The sequence below is a fragment of the Chiroxiphia lanceolata genome, chromosome 1 (assembly GCF_009829145.1).
Source record: "Chiroxiphia lanceolata isolate bChiLan1 chromosome 1, bChiLan1.pri, whole genome shotgun sequence".
NCBI classification, from domain to species: Eukaryota; Metazoa; Chordata; class Aves; order Passeriformes; family Pipridae; genus Chiroxiphia; species Chiroxiphia lanceolata.
The window spans coordinates 668,721-688,094 of record NC_045637.1 but is presented as its reverse complement, the minus strand read 5'-3'; the positions used below and the strand labels follow the sequence as shown (position 1 = coordinate 688,094).

General features: G+C 59.0%; 1 protein-coding gene across 3 annotated transcripts in view; it reads left to right on the top strand.

Moving 5' to 3' along the window:
- The window catches only part of LOC116797890 (poly(U)-binding-splicing factor PUF60), a 37,232-nt gene that overhangs the window by 5,800 nt on the left and 12,058 nt on the right, over positions 1–19,374 (top strand). For 2 of the 3 annotated variants that reach the window (XM_032709817.1, XM_032709808.1), the window contains exons 2-6: positions 1,737–1,832; positions 8,096–8,185; positions 9,100–9,150; positions 17,785–17,946; positions 19,214–19,306. In XM_032709817.1, coding sequence (XP_032565708.1) covers positions 1,737–1,832; positions 8,096–8,185; positions 9,100–9,150; positions 17,785–17,946; positions 19,214–19,306 — 492 coding nt within the window. The remainder of the gene's footprint in view (positions 1–1,736; positions 1,833–8,095; positions 8,186–9,099; positions 9,151–17,784; positions 17,947–19,213; positions 19,307–19,374) is intronic. The other variant, XM_032709827.1, reaches the window with a different exon arrangement.

Sequence of the window (19,374 nt, the reverse complement as noted above, 5' to 3'; positions counted from 1 at the left end):
ATCCCTCTGGGACATCCTGACCCCAAGTGCTTTGGGTTCTGGGGAGGGTTTTATCCCTCTGGGACATCCTGACCCCAAGTGCTTTGGGCTCTGGGGAGGCAGGGCCAGGTTCCTGCCCTGGGGACACTTTTCCAGGTCCCTTCCCTGGGGACAGTTTTCCAGGTCCCTTCCCTGGGAACACTTTTCCAGGTCCCTTCCCTGGGGGACACTTTTCCTGGGGTCACTTTTCCAGGTCCCTTCCCTGGGGGTCACTTTTCCAGGTCCCTTCCCTGGGGACACTTTTCCAGGTCCCTTCCCTGGGGACACTTTTCCAGATCCCTGCCCTGGGAACAGTTTCCCAGATCCCTTCCCTGGGGTCACTTTCCCAGATCCCTTCCCTGGGGTCACTTTCCCAGGTCCCTTCCCTGGGGTCACTTTTCCAGGTCCCTGCCCTGGGGACACTTTTCCTGGGGACACTTTTCCAGGTCCCTTCCCTGGGGTCACTTTCCCAGGTCCCTTCCCTGGGGACACTTTTCCTGGGGACACTTTTCCAGATCCCTGCCCTGGGGACACTTTCCCAGGTCCCTTCCCTGGGGACACTTTTCCTGGGGACACTTTTCCAGATCCCTGCCCTGGGGACACTTTCCCAGGTCCCTTCCCTGGGGACACTTTTCCAGGTCCCTTCCCTGGGGACACTTTTCCAGGTCCCTTCCCTGGGGACACTTTTCCTGGGGACACTTTTCCAGATCCCTGCCCTGGGGACACTTTCCCAGGTCCCTTCCCTGGGGACACTTTTCCTGGGGACACTTTTCCAGGTCCCTTCCCTGGGGGACACTTCCAGGTCCCTTCCCTGGGGACACTTTTCCAGGTCCCTTCCCTGGGAACACTTTCCCAGATCCCTGCCCTGGGGACACTTTTCCAGGTCCCTTCCCTGGGGGACACTTCCAGGTCCCTTCCCTGGGGACACTTTTCCTGGGGACACTTTTCCAGATCCCTGCCCTGGGGACACTTTCCCAGGTCCCTGCCCTGGGGACACTTTTCCTGGGGACACTTTTCCAGGTCCCTTCCCTGGGGTCACTTTTCCAGGTCCCTTCCCTGGGGTCACTTTTCCAGGTCCCTTCCCTGGGGACACTTTTCCAGGTCCCTTCCCTGGGGACACTTTTCCAGGTCCCTTCCCTGGGGTCACTTTCCCAGGTCCCTTCCCTGGGGACACTTTTCCTGGGGACACTTTTCCAGATCCCTGCCCTGGGGACACTTTCCCAGGTCCCTGCCCTGGGGACACTTTTCCTGGGGACACTTTTCCAGGTCCCTTCCCTGGGGTCACTTTTCCAGGTCCCTTCCCTGGGGACACTTTTCCAGGTCCCTTCCCTGGGGACACTTTTCCAGGTCCCTTCCCTGGGGACACTTTTCCAGGTCCCTTCCCTGGGGTCACTTTCCCAGGTCCCTTCCCTGGGGACACTTTTCCTGGGGACACTTTTCCAGATCCCTGCCCTGGGGACACTTTCCCAGGTCCCTGCCCTGGGGACACTTTTCCTGGGGACACTTTTCCAGGTCCCTTCCCTGGGGTCACTTTTCCAGGTCCCTTCCCTGGGGACACTTTTCCAGGTCCCTTCCCTGGGGACACTTTTCCAGGTCCCTTCCCTGGGGGACACTTTTCCTGGGGTCACTTTCCCAGGTCCCTTCCCTGGGGACACTTTCTTGGGGCCAGTTTTCCCGGTCCCTTCCCAGTTTCCCAGTTTCCCTCTGTGTCTCCGCAGGGGCCGGAGTCCCTCAAGCTGGAGAACGGGCAGAGCACGGCGGCCAAGCTGGGACTGCCCCCCCTGACCCCCGAGCAGCAGGAAGCTCTCCAGAAGGTGAGGCACTCGGTCCAGGGGGATCCCCTCTGGTTGGGGGGGGTCTGCTCTGGGAGGGGGGATCCCCTTTGTTTGGGGAGGGTCTGCTCTGGGAGGGGGGATCCCCTTTGTTTGGGGAGGGTCTGCTCTGTGGGGGGGGATCCCCTTTGTTTGGGGAGGGTCTGCTCTGGGAGGGGGGATCCCCTTTGTCTGGGGGGGGTCTGCTCTGGGGGGGGGGGTTGTTTGTTGAGCCTCTGCCGCCGCTGGGGCCAGAGGGAGCAGGAATTTGGGGGGGGATCGTGGCCTTCCCAGGGGTCCCACGGCCCTGCCCAGGGATCCCTTGTCCTGCTCGGGGGTTCAGGGATGTTTTGGGGGTTGGAAGAGTGGGTTTGGTTCAGGACAGAAATAGGATGAGGAGTGTGAGTCAGGGATGGGGTGTGAGTGCCAAGGGGAGCAGCCAGGATTGGGATTGGGATTGGGGTCAGCTCCACATCCCAGAGTATCTGTGTTCCCTTATATCCCAGAATATCATCTCTATTCCCTTATATCCCAGAGTATCTGCATTCCCTTATATCCCAGAATATCATCTCTATTCCCTTATATCCCAGAGTATCTGTATTCCCTTATATCCCAGAGTATCTGCATTCCCTTATATCCCAGAGTATCTGTGTTCCCTTATATCCCAGAATATCATCTGTATTCCCTTATATCCCAGAGTATCTGTATTCCCTTATATCCCAGAGTATCTGCATTCCCTTATATCCCAGAGTATCTGTGTTCCCTTATATCCCAGAATATCATCTGTATTCCCTTATATCCCAGAGTATCTGCATTCCCTTATATCCCAGAATATCATCTGTATCCCTTTATATCCCAGGATATTTCTATTCCCTTATATCCCAGAATATTTCTATTCCCTTATATCCCAGGATATCTCTATTCCCTTATATCCCAGGATATTTCTATTCCCTTATATCCCAGAATATCTCTATTCCCTTATATCCCAGGATATCTCTATTCCCTTATATCCCAGAATATCATCTCTATTCCCTTATATCCCAGAATATTTCTATTCCCTTATATCCCAGAATATCTGTATTCCCTTATATCCCAGGATATCTCTATTCCCTTATATCCCAGAATATCTGTGTTCCCTTATATCCCAGAATATCTCTGTTCCCTTATATCCCAGAGTATCTGTGTTCCTTTATATCCCAGAGTATCTCTATTCCCTTATATCCCAGAATATCTCTATTCCCTTATATCCCAGGATATCTCTATTCCCTTATATCCCAGAGTATCTGTGTTCCCTTATATCCCAGAATATCATCTCTATTCCCTTATATCCCAGAGTATCTGTGTTCCCTTATATCCCAGAATATCATCTGTATCCCTTTATATCCCAGAATATTTCTATTCCCTTATATCCCAGAATATTTCTATTCCCTTATATCCCAGAATATCTCTATTCCCTTATATCCCAGAATATCTCTATTCCCTTATATCCCAGAGTATCTGTGTTCCCTTATATCCCAGAATATCTCTATTCCCTTATATCCCAGGATATCTCTATTCCCTTATATCCCAGGATATCTCTATTCCCTTATATCCCAGAATATCTCTATTCCCTTATATCCCAGGATATCTCTATTCCCTTATATCCCAGGATATTTCTATTCCCTTATATCCCAGAATATCTCTATTCCCTTATATCCCAGGATATCTCTATTCCCTTATATCCCAGGATATCTGTGTTCCCATATATCCCAGAATATCTCTGTTCCCTTATATCCCAGAATATCATCTGTGCTCCCTTATATCCCGGAATATCTCTATTCCCTTATATCCCAGAATATCATCTGTATTCCTTTGTATCCCAGAATGTCTCTATTCCCTTATATCCCAGAGTATCTCTATTCCCTTATATCCCAGAATATCTACATTCCCTTATATCCCAGAATATTTCTGTTCCCTGTGGGAAGAGCTCTATCCTAGGAGAATCCATGTGGGAAAAGCTCTGTCCTAGGGATGTTCAGGGAGCAGATCCAGAGTTGGGATGTTCAGGGAGCAGATCCAGAGCTGGGATGTTCAGGGAGCAGATCCAGAGCTGGGATGTTCAGGGAGCAGATCCAAGGAAGGGTTGGGATGTTCAGGGAGCAGATCCAGAGTTGGGATGTTCAGGGAGCAGATCCAGAGGGAAGGGTTGGGATGTTCAGGGAGCAGATCCAGAGTTGGGATGTTCAGGGAGCAGATCCAGAGCTGGGATGTTCAGGGAGCAGATCCAGAGTTGGGATGTTCAGGGAGCAGATCCAGAGTTGGGATGTTCAGGGAGCAGATCCAGAGTTGGGATGTTCAGGGAGCAGATCCAGAGTTGGGATGTTCAGGGAGCAGATCCAGAGGGAAGGGTTGGGATGTTCAGGGAGCAGATCCAGAGTTGGGATGTTCAGGGAGCAGATCCAGAGTTGGGATGTTCAGGGAGCAGATCCAGGGTTGGGATGTTCAGGGAGCAGATCCAGAGGGAAGGGTTGGGATGTTCAGGGAGCAGATCCAGGGTTGGGATGTTCAGGGAGCAGATCCAGAGTTGGGATGTTCAGGGAGCAGATCCAGGGAAGGGTTGGGATGTTCAGGGAGCAGATCCAGGGAAGGGTTGGGATGTTCAGGGAGCAGATCCAGGGAAGGGTTGGGATGTTCAGGGAGCAGATCCAGAGGGAAGGGTTGGGATGTTCAGGGAGCAGATCCAGAGGGAAGGGTTGGGATGTTCAGGGAGCAGATCCAGAGTTGGGATGTTCAGGGAGCAGATCCAGAGGGAAGGGTTGGGATGTTCAGGGAGCAGATCCAGAGTTGGGATGTTCAGGGAGCAGATCCAGAGTTGGGATGTTCAGGGAGCAGATCCAGAGTTGGGATGTTCAGGGAGCAGATCCAGAGGGAAGGGTTGGGATGTTCAGGGAGCAGATCCAGAGTTGGGATGTTCAGGGAGCAGATCCAGAGCTGGGATGTTCAGGGAGCAGATCCAGAGTTGGGATGTTCAGGGAGCAGATCCAGAGTTGGGATGTTCAGGGAGCAGATCCAGAGTTGGGATGTTCAGGGAGCAGATCCAGGGAAGGGTTGGGATGTTCAGGGAGCAGATCCAGAGTTGGGATGTTCAGGGAGCAGATCCAGAGCTGGGATGTTCAGGGAGCAGATCCAGAGCTGGGATGTTCAGGGAGCAGATCCAGAGTTGGGATGTTCAGGGAGCAGATCCAGAGGGAAGGGTTGGGATGTTCAGGGAGCAGATCCAGAGTTGGGATGTTCAGGGAGCAGATCCAGAGCTGGGATGTTCAGGGAGCAGATCCAGAGTTGGGATGTTCAGGGAGCAGATCCAGAGGGAAGGGTTGGGATGTTCAGGGAGCAGATCCAGAGTTGGGATGTTCAGGGAGCAGATCCAGGGTTGGGATGTTCAGGGAGCAGATCCAGAGTTGGGATGTTCAGGGAGCAGATCCAGAGTTGGGATGTTCAGGGAGCAGATCCAGGGAAGGGTTGGGATGTTCAGGGAGCAGATCCAGGGAAGGGTTGGGATGTTCAGGGAGCAGATCCAGGGCAATCCAGGTGTGCTGGGAGGGCAGATCCCAGGGCAGGGGTGTCCGGGGGGGGTTGGAGGCCCTTCCCTTCCCTGTGCAGAGTTCTGTGGGAGCAGAGCCCTGGAGGAGCCCGTGTCCCACCCTGGGCCCGCAGGTAAGGGGCTGTGGTGGGTCATGGGGGGAGCAGGGGAGCCCAAATCCAGGGCATGAGGCTCCCTGGGCTCCCAGCCCACCTGTCCTGGCTACAGAATGTGGGGAGCTGGCTACAGAGTGTGGGGAGCTGGCTATAGAGTGTGGGGAGCTGGCTATAGAGTGTGGGGAGCTGGCTATAGAGTGTGGGGAGCTGGCTATGGGGTGTGGGGAGCTGGCTACAGAGTGTGGGGAGCTGGCTATAGAGTGTGGGGAGCTGGCTATGGAGTGTGGGGAGCTGGCTATGGGGTGTGGGGAGCTGGCTACAGAGTGTGAGGAGCTGGCTATAGAGTGTGGGGAGCTGGCTATAGAGTGTGGGGAGCTGGCTACAGAGTGTGGGGAGCTGGCTACAGAGTGTGGGGAGCTGGCTATAGAGTGTGGGGAGCTGGCTATGGGGTGTGGGGAGCTGGCTATAGAGTGTGGGGAGCTGGCTATGGGGTGTGGGGAGCTGGCTATAGAGTGTGGGGAGCTGGCTATAGAGTGTGGGGAGCTGGCTACAGAGTGTGGGGAGCTGGCTATAGAGTGTGGGGAGCTGGCTATGGGGTGTGGGGAGCTGGCTATAGAGTGTGGGGAGCTGGCTATGGGGTGTGGGGAGCTGGCTACAGAGTGTGGGGAGCTGGCTATAGAGTGTGGGGAGCTGGCTATAGAGTGTGGGGAGCTGGCTACAGAGTGTGGGGAGCTGGCTATAGAGTGTGGGGAGCTGGCTATAGAGTGTGGGGAGCTGGCTATAGAGTGTGGGGAGCTGGCTATGGAGTGTGGGGAGCTGGCTATAGAGTGTGGGGAGCTGGCTACAGAGTGTGGGGAGCTGGCTATAGAGTGTGGGGAGCTGGCTATAGAGTGTGGGGAGCTGGCTATGGGGTGTGGGGAGCTGGCTATAGAGTGTGGGGAGCTGGCTATAGAGTGTGGGGAGCTGGCTATGGAGTGTGGGGAGCTGGCTATAGAGTGTGGGGAGCTGGCTATGGAGTGTGGGGAGCTGGCTATGGGGTGTGGGGAGCTGGCTATAGAGTGTGGGGAGCTGGCTATAGAGTGTGGGGAGCTGGCTATAGAGTGTGGGGAGCTGGCTATAGAGTGTGGGGAGCTGGCTATAGAGTGTGGGGAGCTGGCTATAGAGTGTGGGGAGCTGGCTATGGAGTGTGGGGAGCTGGCTATGGAGTGTGGGGAGCTGGCTATGGAGTGTGGGGAGCTGGCTCCAGGTTTTGGGGAACTGGCTCCAGAGTATGTAGAGCTGGTTCCAGGCTGTGGGGAACTGGCTCCAGGTTTTGGGGAACTGGCTCCAGGTTTTGGGGAGCTGGCTCCAAGCTGTGGGGAGCTGGCTCCAGGTTTTGGGGAGCTGGCTCCAGAGTCTGTGGATCTGGCTCCAGAGTGTGAGGATCTGGCTCTAGAGTGTGAGGATCTGGCTCCAGGCTGTGGGGAGCTGCCAGCAGCACTGAGGGCCGGGCCCTGTCGGGCTCTGGGATCCCAGCAGTGGATACAGGAGCCATTCCTGGCTGTGGCAGTGGATGCAGGAGCTGTTCCCAGCTGTGGGAGTGGATGCAGGAGCTGTTCCTGGCTGTGGGAGTGGATGCAGGAGCCATTCCAAGCTGTGGGAGTGGATGCAGGAGCTGTTCCCGGGTTTGGGAGTGGATGCAGGAGCTGTTCCCAGCTGTGGCAGTGGATGCAGGAGCTGTTCCCAGCTGTGGCAGTGGATGCAGGAGCTGTTCCCAGCTGTGGGAGTGGATGCAGGAGCCGCTCCTGGGTTTGGGATTGGATGCAGGAGCCGTTCCTGGCTGTGGGAGTGGGTGCAGGAGCTGCTCCTGGCTGTGGGAGTGGATATAGGAGCCGTTCCCGGGTTTGGGAGTGGATGCAGGAGCCATTCCTGGCTGTGGCAGTGGATGCAGGAGCCGATCCCAGCTGTGGCAGTGGATGCAGGAGCCGATCCCAGCTGTGGGAGTGGATGCAGGAGCCGTTCCTGGCTGTGGCAGTGGATGCAGGAGCCGTTCCCGGGTTTGGGATTGGATGCAGGAGCCATTCCCAGGTTTGGGATTGGATACAGGAGCTGTTCCCAGCTGTGGCAGTGGATGCAGGAGCCATTCCTGGCTGTGGGAGTGGATGCAGGAGCCACTCCTGGGTTTGGGAGTGGATGCAGGAGCCGTTCCCAGCCGTGGGAGTGGATACAGGAGCCATTCCTGGCTGTGGGAGTGGGTGCAGGAGCTGTTCCCAGCTGTGGGAGTGGGTGCAGGAGCTGTTCCTGGCTGTGGGAGTGGGTGCAGGAGCTGTTCCCAGCTGTGGCAGTGGATACAGGAGCCGTTCCCGGGTTTGGGACTGGATGCAGGAGCCATTCCCAGTTGTGGCAGTGGGTGCAGGAGCCATTCCCAGCTGTGGCAGTGGATGCAGGAGCCGCTCCTGGCTGTGGCAGTGGATGCAGGAGCCAATCCCGTCTGTGGCCGTGGATGCAGGAGCCGTTCCCAGGTTTGGGAGTGGATGCAGGAGCCATTCCCAGCCGTGGCCGTGGACACAGGAGCCGCTGCCAGCCCCCACAGCCGCCCCATCTCCCCGCAGGCCAAGAAGTACGCGATGGAGCAGAGCATCAAGAGCGTGCTGGTGAAGCAAACCATCGCCCACCAGCAGCAGCAGCTCACCAACCTGCAGGTGAGGGTCCCCCCCGGGCCGCGCCCTCCGCCTCGTGCTCCCCCCGACACCGTGGAGTCCTCAGGGCCCTCGGAACCAGAGCACAGCCCCGAGCCTGCAGCTCGCCAGGGCCCCCCCCCGACCTGCTCCAGTTGCCCCCAGAGCCGCCCGTGTGCCGGGAGGAAATCCTTGGCTCCTCCCTGGGCTCCTCCCCTGAGGCGGGAGGGGCCCGAGGCTTCGCCCCGGGTTTCACTTCCCGCTTGTTAAGGTGCTGAAGCCGGAGGGGATCCTGGGAACAGTGTCCTGTCACCGCCTCCTGTGCTCGAGGGAGGGTCCCCGTGCCCCCTCTCCGTGCCCCCCCCCAGCCCTGCCCCCTCTCCCTCCCCTGCACTCAGGTGCTCTCGGTCCCGGAGAAGCTCCGCTGGCCGTTCCCGCTCCCGCTGGAACGCCCGTGCCAGGAGAGCCCTTCCCCGGGGTGTACCCTCCCCTCCTTCAGAGGCTTCTGGAACACGCCTGGCCGCCGTCACTCCGGGCCAGGAGAGCCCAGGCCGGCGGCTCTGTCCGAGGAATGCCCGTGGATGTGCTCCGAGGCCGCTTGGGGCCGTGCCTGGTTCTGAGGGTCTGCTCTAGTCGAGGGGGGGGGGGGGGCTCCTTTTTAAAGGCTGGGGGTGACCCGACGCCAGCGGTCGCAGAGGTCTCTGTTGCCTTGAGTCCCCCCTGGGATCCCAGCACCCTGCTTCCCCAGGCAGCGGCAGCAGCAGAGCCCACCCCGGGCTCGGCGGGGCCCCGGCGCCGGACAGTCCCGGGGCCCAGGCAGCGAGGAAGGAGAGGCCTCCCCGCAGGTGCCCCTGCGCCGCCGCCCTGCTCGAGTTTGTACGACAGCCGTAGTAATGCTCAGCTCCAACAGACTGAACTCTGTCTTTACTGTCTTTCAGATGGCAGCAGTGACAATGGGCTTTGGAGATCCTCTCTCACCTTTACAATCGGTCAATAGACATATTCACTTCTTCTGGGGGCATTGTCTTAGTCAGGGCCTAGCGTGGGGGCGTTCCTAGTGGTGCCACACTGCTCTTGTCCGCGCCCAGCACGGCCCTCCCACCTCCCCACCCGTGCCGGACACGCCCCGGAGCAGAGCGAGGTGTCCCTGCCCCGAGAAGACCCCAGGCTGTGCAGTCTGCGGGGACACTGGCACTCGGGGGCACAGACAAGCTTTAGATTTCCACCCGTTCTGAACACAACCCCTGCCATGGTGGGAGCTGCATTTCTAGGGACGCTGCAGTTCTGGGGTCCCGACCTCAAACTAACGGCCAAGGTAACGCACGGAGGGGCCTCCGGGGCCGGGGAGGGCAGAGCGGGGCCTGGCCCAGGTGCCACACCCTCCTTCCTGGGGCACCTTCCCAGTGCAGCAGAAGCAGGAGGGAGGTGGCAGAACCCCAGGAATGCCCAGAGAACCCCCGCCATCCTCCGGGGCCGGTGCTAATCAGAGGCCACGAGGAGCCGAACGAGTGACCCGGGGTGATCTGTGCCCTCCTTTCTCCCAGAGGACAAAGTGCCCTGTGACTCCTCTGCCCGCAGAGGCTCAGCTGTAAATCCCTTTGTAAATGTGGGGTTTGTGCCTGGTGCTGTAAACACCTTCCCCCTCACTGCAGTGTGGGGTTTGTACCTGGTGCTGTAAACACCTTCCCCCCTCACTGGAGTGTGGGGTTTGTGCCTGGTGCTGTAAACACCTTCCCCCCTCACTGGAGTGTGGGGTTTGTGCCTGGTATTGTAAATACCTTCCCCTCTGGCTGCAGTGTGGGGTTTGTACCTGGTGCTGTAAACACCTTCCCCCCTCGCTGGAGTGTGGGGTTTGTACCTGGTGCTGTAAACACCTTTGTAAATGTGGGGTTTGTGCCTGGTATTGTAAATACCTTCCCCCCTCACTGGAGTGTGGGGTTTGTGCCTGGTGCTGTAAACACCTTCCCCCCTCGCTGGAGTGTGGGGTTTGTGCCTGGTGCTGTAAACACCTTCCCCCCTCGCTGGAGTGTGGGGTTTGTACCTGGTGCTGTAAACACCTTTGTAAATGTGGGGTTTGTGCCTGGTGTTGTAAATACCTTCCCCCCTCGCTGGAGTGTGGGGTTTGTGCCTGGTGCTGTAAATACCTTCCCCCCTCACTGGAGTGTGGGGTTTGTGCCTGGTGCTGTAAATACCTTCCCCTCTCACTGGAGTGTGGGGTTTGTGCCTGGTGCTGTAAACACCTTCCCCCCTTGCTGCAGTGTGGGGTTTGTGCCTGGTGCTGTAAACACCTTTGTAAATGTGGGGTTTGTGCCTGGTGCTGTAAACACCTTCCCCCCTCACTGGAGCGTGGGGTTTGTTCCCGGGGTCAGACACAGCTCCAGGGGAGGAGGGCACAGAAGGGAAATCCCTGCTCTCCCTCCCTTGGCAGCAGGTGGTGTGGCAGTGGGGAGCCAGAGGGGGTGTTCTGGGCCAGGGGTGAGTTTGGAAGGGGCTGGATGCATTTGGCAGAGCTGGATGGATTTGGCAGAGCTGGTGTCCGAGCCCTGGTGCCCAGGAATCCCCCCCCATCCGTGGGGCTGCTGCCTGCCAGCAGGACTGCAGCACTTTGGGGGTTTGGTTCATTCTTCCCAGCTGGGCACAGCCCAGGCGGTGGCACAGGAGAGGTTTGATGGCTCGTTGTCCCCAGGGCACAGGCCGTGACCCCTTTTCCTCAGACACTGCTCCTTCAGGGAGTCAGAGGCTGCTGCTGGACACAGCCCAGGGGCAGGAGCTGGGTGCTGGGCCCTGGTGCAGGTCAGAGCAGGCAGGGTACCCCTCCCTCAGGAGCTGCTTCCTCCCAGAGCCCCCTGGGGATGCACAGACAGTCTCTGTCCAGACCTTTCCTGTGTGTCCCCAGTCCCTGTGGGAAGGCAGCACAGCCTGAGCTCCCTGTCGTGGCTCTCGGGGCTCCCCGTGGGCTCAGTGTCCTCCCTCCCCGTGGCACAGCCCAGGGTTCCCACTCCCTTCCCCCTTCCCTGGCCCGTGGGGTCACAGCCCAGGGTTGTGCATCCCCTGCTTTGGTTACAGCAGCCCCCCAGGCTGGGGGGTTTGGCCTGTCCTTAAAGCAACCCCCCAAATGCCCTCAGAGCAGCATCACACAACCCCCCAAATGCCCTCAGAGCAGCATCACACAACCCCCCAGATACCCTCAGAGCAGCATCACACAACCCCCCAAATGCCCTCAGAGCAGCATCACACAGCCACAGCTGGGAGCTGCTGGGAGGCTGCAGGGGCCTCAGCTCGGGATTTAGGAGGAGAAGGAGTGAGAGCAGCTCTGTGGGACGGTGAGAGCGGGGAGGTTTCCGGGCAGGAGTCCCTGACTCCGACCTGTGCTGAGCTCAGGGCATCACCCCCCTCCTGGAGGCTCCACTGCCACCCCAGGCCTGCCTCCTGTAGGTCCAAAATCCCGGGATCACTGAGGCTGGAAAAGCCACCTGAGGTCACTGAGTCCACCTTGTGCCCAGCCCGGAGCACTGAGTGCCACATCCAGGCATTCCAGGGATGGGAGCTCCTCCTGCTCCCCCCTGGAGCAGAGTGTGGGGTTAATGTCCCCCCTGGAGCAGAGTGTGGGGTTAATGTCACCCCTGGAGCAGAGTGTGGGGTTAATGTCACCCCTGGAGCAGAGTGTGGGGTTAATGTCACCTCAGGAGCAGAGTGTGGGGTTAATGTCACCCCTGGAGCAGAGTGTGGGGTTAATGTCACCTCAGGAGCAGAGTGTGGGGTTAATGTCACCCCTGGAGCAGAGTGTGGGGTTAATGTCACCTCAGGAGCAGAGTGTGGGGTTAATGTCACCCCTGGAGCAGAGTGTGGGGTTAATGTCACCTCAGGAGCAGAGTGTGGGGTTAATGTCACCTCAGGAGCAGAGTGTGGGGTTAATGTCACCTCAGGAGCAGAGTGTGGGGTTAATGTCACCTCAGGAGCAGAGTGTGGGGTTAATGTCACCTCAGGAGCAGAGTGTGGGGTTAATGTCACCCCTGGAGCAGAGTGTGGGGTTAATGTCACCCCTGAAGCAGAGTGTGGGGTTAATGTCACCTCAGGAGCAGAGTGTGGGGTTAATGTCATCCCTGGAGCAGAGTGTGGGGTTAATGTCACCTCAGGAGCAGAGTGTGGGGTTAATGTCACCCCTGGAGCAGAGTGTGGGGTTAATGTCACCTCAGGAGCAGAGTGTGGGGTTAATGTCACCTCAGGAACAGAGTGTGGGGTTAATGTCACCTCAGGAGCAGAGTGTGGGGTTAATGTCACCCCTGGAGCAGAGTGTGGGGTTAATGTCACCTCAGGAACAGAGTGTGGGGTTAATGTCACCCCTGAAGCAGAGTGTGGGGTTAATGTCACCCCTGGAGCAGAGTGTGGGGTTAATGTCACCCCTGGAGCAGAGTGTGGGGTTAATGTCACCCCTGGAGCAGAGTGTGGGGTTAATGTCACCCCTGGAGCAGAGTGTGGGGTTAATGTCATCTCAGGAGCAGAGTGTGGGGTTAATGTCACCTCAGGAGCAGAGTATGGGGTTAATGTCACCTCAGGAGCAGAGTGTGGGGTTAATGTCACCCCTGGAGCAGAGTGTGGGGTTAATGTCACCTCAGGAGCAGAGTGTGGGGTTAATGTCACCTCAGGAGCAGAGTGTGGGGTTAATGTCACCCCTGGAGCAGAGTGTGGGGTTAATGTCACCCCTGGAGCAGAGTGTGGGGTTAATGTCACCCCTGGAGCAGAGTGTGGGGTTAATGTCACCTCAGGAACAGAGTGTGGGGTTAATGTCACCTCAGGAGCAGAGTGTGGGGTTAATGTCACCCCTGGAGCAGAGTATGGGGTTAATGTCACCCCTGGAGCAGAGTGTGGGGTTAATGTCACCTCAGGAGCAGAGTATGGGGTTAATGTCACCCCTAGAGCAGAGTGTGGGGTTAATGTCACCCCTGGAGCAGAGTGTGGGGTTAATGTCACCCCTGGAGCAGAGTGTGGGGTTAATGTCACCTCAGGAGCAGAGTGTGGGGTTAATGTCACCCCTGGAGCAGAGTATGGGGTTAATGTCACCTCAGGAGCAGAGTGTGGGGTTAATGTCACCCCTGGAGCAGAGTGTGGGGTTAATGTCACCTCAGGAGCAGAGTGTGGGGTTAATGTCACCCCTAGAGCAGAGTGTGGGGTTAATGTCACCCCTGGAGCAGAGTGTGGGGTTAATGTCACCCCTGGAGCAGAGTGTGGGGTTAATGTCACCTCAGGAGCAGAGTGTGGGGTTAATGTCACCTCAGGAGCAGAGTGTGGGGTTAATGTCACCTCAGGAGCAGAGTGTGGGGTTAATGTCACCCCTGGAGCAGAGTGTGGGGTTAATGTCACCTCAGGAACAGAGTGTGGGGTTAATGTCACCTCAGGAGCAGAGTGTGGGGTTAATGTCACCTCAGGAACAGAGTGTGGGGTTAATGTCACCCCTGGAGCAGAGTGTGGGGTTAATGTCATCTCAGGAACAGAGTGTGGGGTTAATGTCACCCCTGGAGCAGAGTGTGGGGTTAATGTCACCTCAGGAGCAGAGTGTGGGGTTAATGTCACCTCAGGAGCAGAGTATGGGGTTAATGTCACCTCAGGAGCAGAGTGTGGGGTTAATGTCACCTCAGGAGCAGAGTATGGGGTTAATGTCACCTCAGGAGCAGAGTGTGGGGTTAATGTCACCCCTGGAGCAGAGTGTGGGGTTAATGTCACCCCTGGAGCAGAGTGTGGGGTTAATGTCACCTCAGGGGCAGAGTGTGAGGTTAATGTCACCCCTGGAGCAGAGTGTGGGGTTAATGTCACCCCTGGAGCAGAGTGTGGGGTTAATGTCACCTCAGGAACAGAGTGTGGGGTTAATGTCACCCCTGGAGCAGAGTGTGGGGTTAATGTCACCCCTGGAGCAGAGTGTGGGGTTAATGTCACCTCAGGAGCAGAGTGTGGGGTTAATGTCACCCCTGAAGCAGAGTGTGGGGTTAATGTCACCCCTGGAGCAGAGTGTGGGGTTAATGTCACCCCTGGAGCAGAGTGTGGGGTTAATGTCACCTCAGGAACAGAGTGTGGGGTTAATGTCACCTCAGGAGCAGAGTGTGGGGTTAATGTCACCCCTGAAGCAGAGTGTGGGGTTAATGTCACCTCAGGAGCAGAGTATGGGGTTAATGTCACCTCAGGAGCAGAGTGTGGGGTTAATGTCACCTCAGGAGCAGAGTGTGGGGTTAATGTCACCCCTGGAACAGAGTGTGGGGTTAATGTCACCCCTGGAGCAGAGTGTGGGGTTAATGTCACCCCTGGAGCAGAGTGTGGGGTTAATGTCACCCCTAGAGCAGAGTGTGGGGTTAATGTCACCTCAGGAGCAGAGTGTGGGGTTAATGTCACCCCTAGAGCAGAGTGTGGGGTTAATGTCACCCCTGGAGCAGAGTGTGGGGTTAATGTCACCTCAGGAGCAGAGTGTGGGGTTAATGTGGGTGCCAGGGGGAGCAGGATCCCTCGGGCACAGTCTGTGTCCTGTGGGTCACTGTGCCAGGGGAGCTCTCCTTCCCCTCGGGCTGCACATCCCTGGGCAGGGCACCCCAAAATCCTCCTCCTGAGGGCCCTGAGTGCAGCCCCTCTGCCCCTGGGGTCCTCAGACAGGGCAGGGCACCCCAAAAATCATCCTCCTGAGGGCCCTGAGTGCAGCCCCTCTGCCCCCAGGGTCCTCAGACAGGGCAGGGCACCCCAAAAATCATCCTTGAGAGGGCCCTGAGTGCAGCCCCTCTGCCCCCAGGGTCCTCAGACAGGGCAGGGCACCCCAAAAATCGTTCTTGACAAGTGTCTTGAGTGCAGCCCCTCTGTCCCTGGGGTGCTCAGACAGGGCAGGGCACCCCAAAAATCATCCTCCTGAGGGCCCTGAGTGCAGCCCCTCTGCCCCCGGGGTCCTCAGACAGGACAGGGCACCCCAAAAATCATCCTTGAGAGGGCCCTGAGTGCTGCCCCTCTGCCCCTGGGGCCCTCAGACAGGGCAGGGCACCCCAAAAATCATCCTTGAGAGGGCCCTGAGCGCAGCCCCTCCAATCCAGGGTTCCCCAGATGCAGCAGAGCTCCTGTGGTTGTTGAGGCATCCCAGAAATCATCCTCTGAAGTCCCTGTTTGCAGCCCCTTCAATGCAGATGTGGCAGAGCTTGTTGTGCCCTTCACAGCCCCCCAAAAACCTGCTGGAGAAGTCCCTGGTTGCAGCCCCTTTGCCCCGGGGGATCCCAGACATGGCAGAGCTTTTTGTGCCCTTTACAGCCCCCCAAAAATCATCCTCCTGAGGGCCCTGGTTGCAGCCCCTCCAATCCAGGGATCCCCAGACATGGCAGAGCTCCTGTGCCCTTTACAGCACCCCAAAAATCAGCCTTGTGAGGGCCCTGGTTGCAGCCCCTCCAATCCAGGGATCCCCAGACATGGCAGAGCTCCCGTGCTCCTTAGGGCACCCCAAAAATCATCCCCCAGAAGTCCCTGTTTGCAGCCCCCCCTGCCCCAGGGGTGGTGGGGAAGGGAAGGGGGTGCTCTGAGCTCCGTCGGGGGTGTGGGGCAGGGCCAGAGGCATCCCCAGAGCCCCTCCCTGCCCAGGGCTGTCCCCCTGTCCCAGAGCCCCTCCCTGCCCGGGGGTGTCCCCCTGTCCCACAGCCGACCCCCCCCACACACAGTCACTGATCCAGAGCCCTGATCCAGCCCCATTCCCAGACCTGGGCACGTCCCCGGGGCCACATCCCTGGGGCCACATCCCCGGGGCCACATCCCCGGGGCCACATCCCTGGGCAGCAGCAGCAGCAGCAGCAGCTCCAGAGCTGCCCCGGGGGGTGCCAGCCCCGAGGGACACCCCGTGCTCTGCTTTTGGGGTCCCTGCTGTGGGGGCTGGCTGATCTGTGTGGCGGGCAGGGACCCGGGCAGGTTTAGGAGCCGGTAGCACAGAGACCCTCCGAGCAGCACCCCGGCCTTGGGGCTGCCAGGCACTGCCAGGCACTGCCAGGCAGGGCTGAGGACTGGCACCACACCCTTCCCAGGACCCCACTGAGCCGCTGGAGAGTTTGGCTTTGCTGTGGGGCCGTGGGAGTGGTGCCCAGTGCTGGGGGAAGTGGTGCCCAGTGCTGGGGGAAATGGTGCCCAGTGCTGGGGGAAGCAGTGCCCAGTGCTGGATCTCGGAGTGCCGGGGTGGGAGGGGGGCCTGTGGTGCCGGAGGGAGCGGGGAGGAGGTTCCCAATCTCAAATCCCAATCCCAAATCCCAGCCCGGGGGGCGGGAGTGCTGCTGGATCTCTGCGGGGGGGAGCGGGAGGGCTGAGCCCAGAGCCCAGAGCTGAGCCCTTTGCTGCCGGGAAGGGCAGGGGAAGTGATTCCCTCCTCCTGCAGGCGTGGCTGGAGGTGTGATCAGGCTGGGGGAGACCCGACCAGAGGGGCTGGAGGTGTGTGTGAGCCGGGCTTGAGCTGCTCCTGCCCCGGCACTGAGCCGGGCTTTATTCCGGGAGTGAGCTGGATTGATCCACTCCTGCCCTGGCACTGAGCTGGATTGATCCAGGACTGAGCTGGATTGATCCACTCCTGCCCTGGGACTGAGCTGGATTGATCCAGGACTGAGCTGGATTGATCCACTCCTGCCCTGGCACTGAGCTGGACTGATCCAGGACTGAGCTGGATTGATCCAGTCCTGCCCTGGGACTGAGCTGGACTTTATCCGCTCCTGCCCCAGGACTGAGCTGGACTTGATCCAGGACTGAGCTGGATTGATCCAGGACTGAGCTGGATTGATCCAGTCCTGCCCTGGGACTGAACTGGGCTTTATCCGCTCCTGCCCCAGGACTGAGCTGGACTTGATCCACTCCTGCCCTGGGTCTGAGCTAGATTGATCCAGGACTGAGCTGGACTTGATCCACTCCTGCCCCAGGACTGAGCTGGACTTTATCCGCTCCTACCCCGGGACTGAGCTGGATTGATCCAGGACTGAGCTGGGTTGATCCACTCCTGCCCTGGGACTGAGCTGGATTGATCCGGGACTGAACTGGATTGATCCAGTCCTGTCCCCAGTCCAGCCCCGGGATTGATCCAGTCCTGCCCCAGGACTGAGCTGGACTGATCCAGTCCTGTCCCCAGTCCTGCCCTGGACTGATCCAGTCCTGCCCCGGGATTGATCCCCTCCTATCCCAGGACTGCCCCAGTCCTGCCCTGGGATTGATCCAGTCCTGCCCTGGGATTGATCCAGTCCTGCCCCGGGATTGATCCCCTCCTATCCCAGGACTGCCCCAGTCCTGCCCCGGGATTGATCCCCTCCTATCCCAGGACTGCCCCAGTCCTGCCCCGGGATTGATCCAGTCCTGCCCCGGGATTGATCCAGTCCTGCCCCGGGATTGATCCCCTCCTGTCCCAGGACTGCCCCAGTCCTTCCCCGGGGCCGAACCGGGCGGACCCACCGCAGCTCCGTGGTCAGCGAGCAGGGAACCCCTCGTGGTCGGGGTGTGGCCGAGCTGCAGCGCGGCCGGAGCTGTGCCGGGGCGGTGCCGGGGCGGTGCCGGGGCGGTGCCGGGAGGGCAGGGGGGGGGTCAGGAGGAGGTCCCGGTGCCCCGGTGCCCCCCGCCCTGACCGGGCAGTCCTTGTCTCGCTACAGATGGCGGCTCAGAGGCAGCGGGCGCTCGCCATCATGTGCCGGGTCTACGTGGGCTCCATCTACTACGAGCTGGGGGAGGACACCATCCGCCAGGCCTTCGCCCCCTTCGGGCCCATCAAGAGCATCGACATGTCCTGGGACTCGGTCACCATGAAGCACAAGGTGGGACGGGGCTCTGGGCGTTCCCGGAACGTTCCCGCTCCCTGCACGGGGTGGGACCGGATTGTTTTTTGGGGGTTTTGGGGTGTTTTCCCTCCCCCCCCTCACGCCGTGCTGGGGTTTGGGAGCTCTGCACGGAGCCTGGGGACTGTCCTGGCAGGGGCTGCTTTCCCATGTGGGGATGCCCCAGGGATGAGGCGTTCAGGGGGTTCCCACGAGGTTATTTCTTTTGTGCTTATATCCCTAAGCACAAAACATCCAGCTTTGCGGAGCTTTGGGGGGGATATTGGGAAGGAATTCTTCCCTGGCACAGGTTGCCCAGAGAAGCTGTGGCTACCCCTGGATCCCTGGAAGTGTCCCAGGCCAGGTTGGACGGGGCTTGGAGCAACCTGGGCTGGTGGGAGGTGTCCCTGCCCATGGCAGGGGGTGGCACTGGGTGGGCTTTAAAGTCCTTCCATCCCAAACCATTCCATAATCCTACAATTCCCAACCCTCGAGGGATGTGTGTCCTCTTGTGTCCAAGGCCTTCCTGATGCAGCCAGGAGAGGGAAGGGCCTGTGTGCTCCTGGAGCCCAGGCTGCTTTTAGCTCTTGGGGTGAATGTTTGCAGCCCCCTGCTCTGATGAATATTTGCAGCCCCCTGCTCTGCTTGGGGCAGGATTCTGTGCTGGGAGCCAGGAGAGGGAAGGGCCTCTGTGCTCCTGGAGCCCAGGCTGCTTTTAGCTCTTGGGGTGAATGTTTGCAGCCCCCTGCTCTGCTTGGGGCAGGATTCTGTGCTGGGAGCCTGGGGTGGGGTGCAGGGAGTCCCGGGATCACTGAGGTTGGAAAGGAGCTCCCAGGTCGTCACATCCACCCTGTGCCCGATGCCCACCTTGTCCCCAGCCCAGAGTGCCACGTCCAGTCTCTCCTCGGACACCTCCAGGGGTGGGGACTCCACCACCTCCCTGGGCTGCCCCTTCCAATGTTTACCAGCCCTTTCCAGGGAGGAATTCCTCCTGCTGTCCAACCTGAAGCTCCCTGGAAGGTGCCAGCCAGGCCCAGCCCTGAGTGAGGTGGGGTTTTGCTGTGTCTCTGAGTCCAGGAGGCTCCGGGGTGGGGTGCCCTTGGTGGGATCCCTTCAGGCCCTTTCTTGCCTTAATAAAAACCCGCTCTGAGGAACCTTCCCAGGCCACCAGCAGTAGGTGGGGATCAGCTCCACAGGGAGGGCTCTGTGGGAAATCTTGGCTGCATCAGCCTGGCCTGGGGTGATTCCCAGTCTCCTCCCCTGCCAGGGCTTTGCCTTTGTGGAGTACGAGGTGCCCGAGGCCGCCCAGCTGGCCCTGGAGCAGATGAACTCTGTCATGCTGGGGGGCAGGAACATCAAGGTGAGTACCAGCAGTGCCCTGAACCTTTCTGCTCCTCTTCCCTGGGAATAGCAGGGTCCGGGAATAAC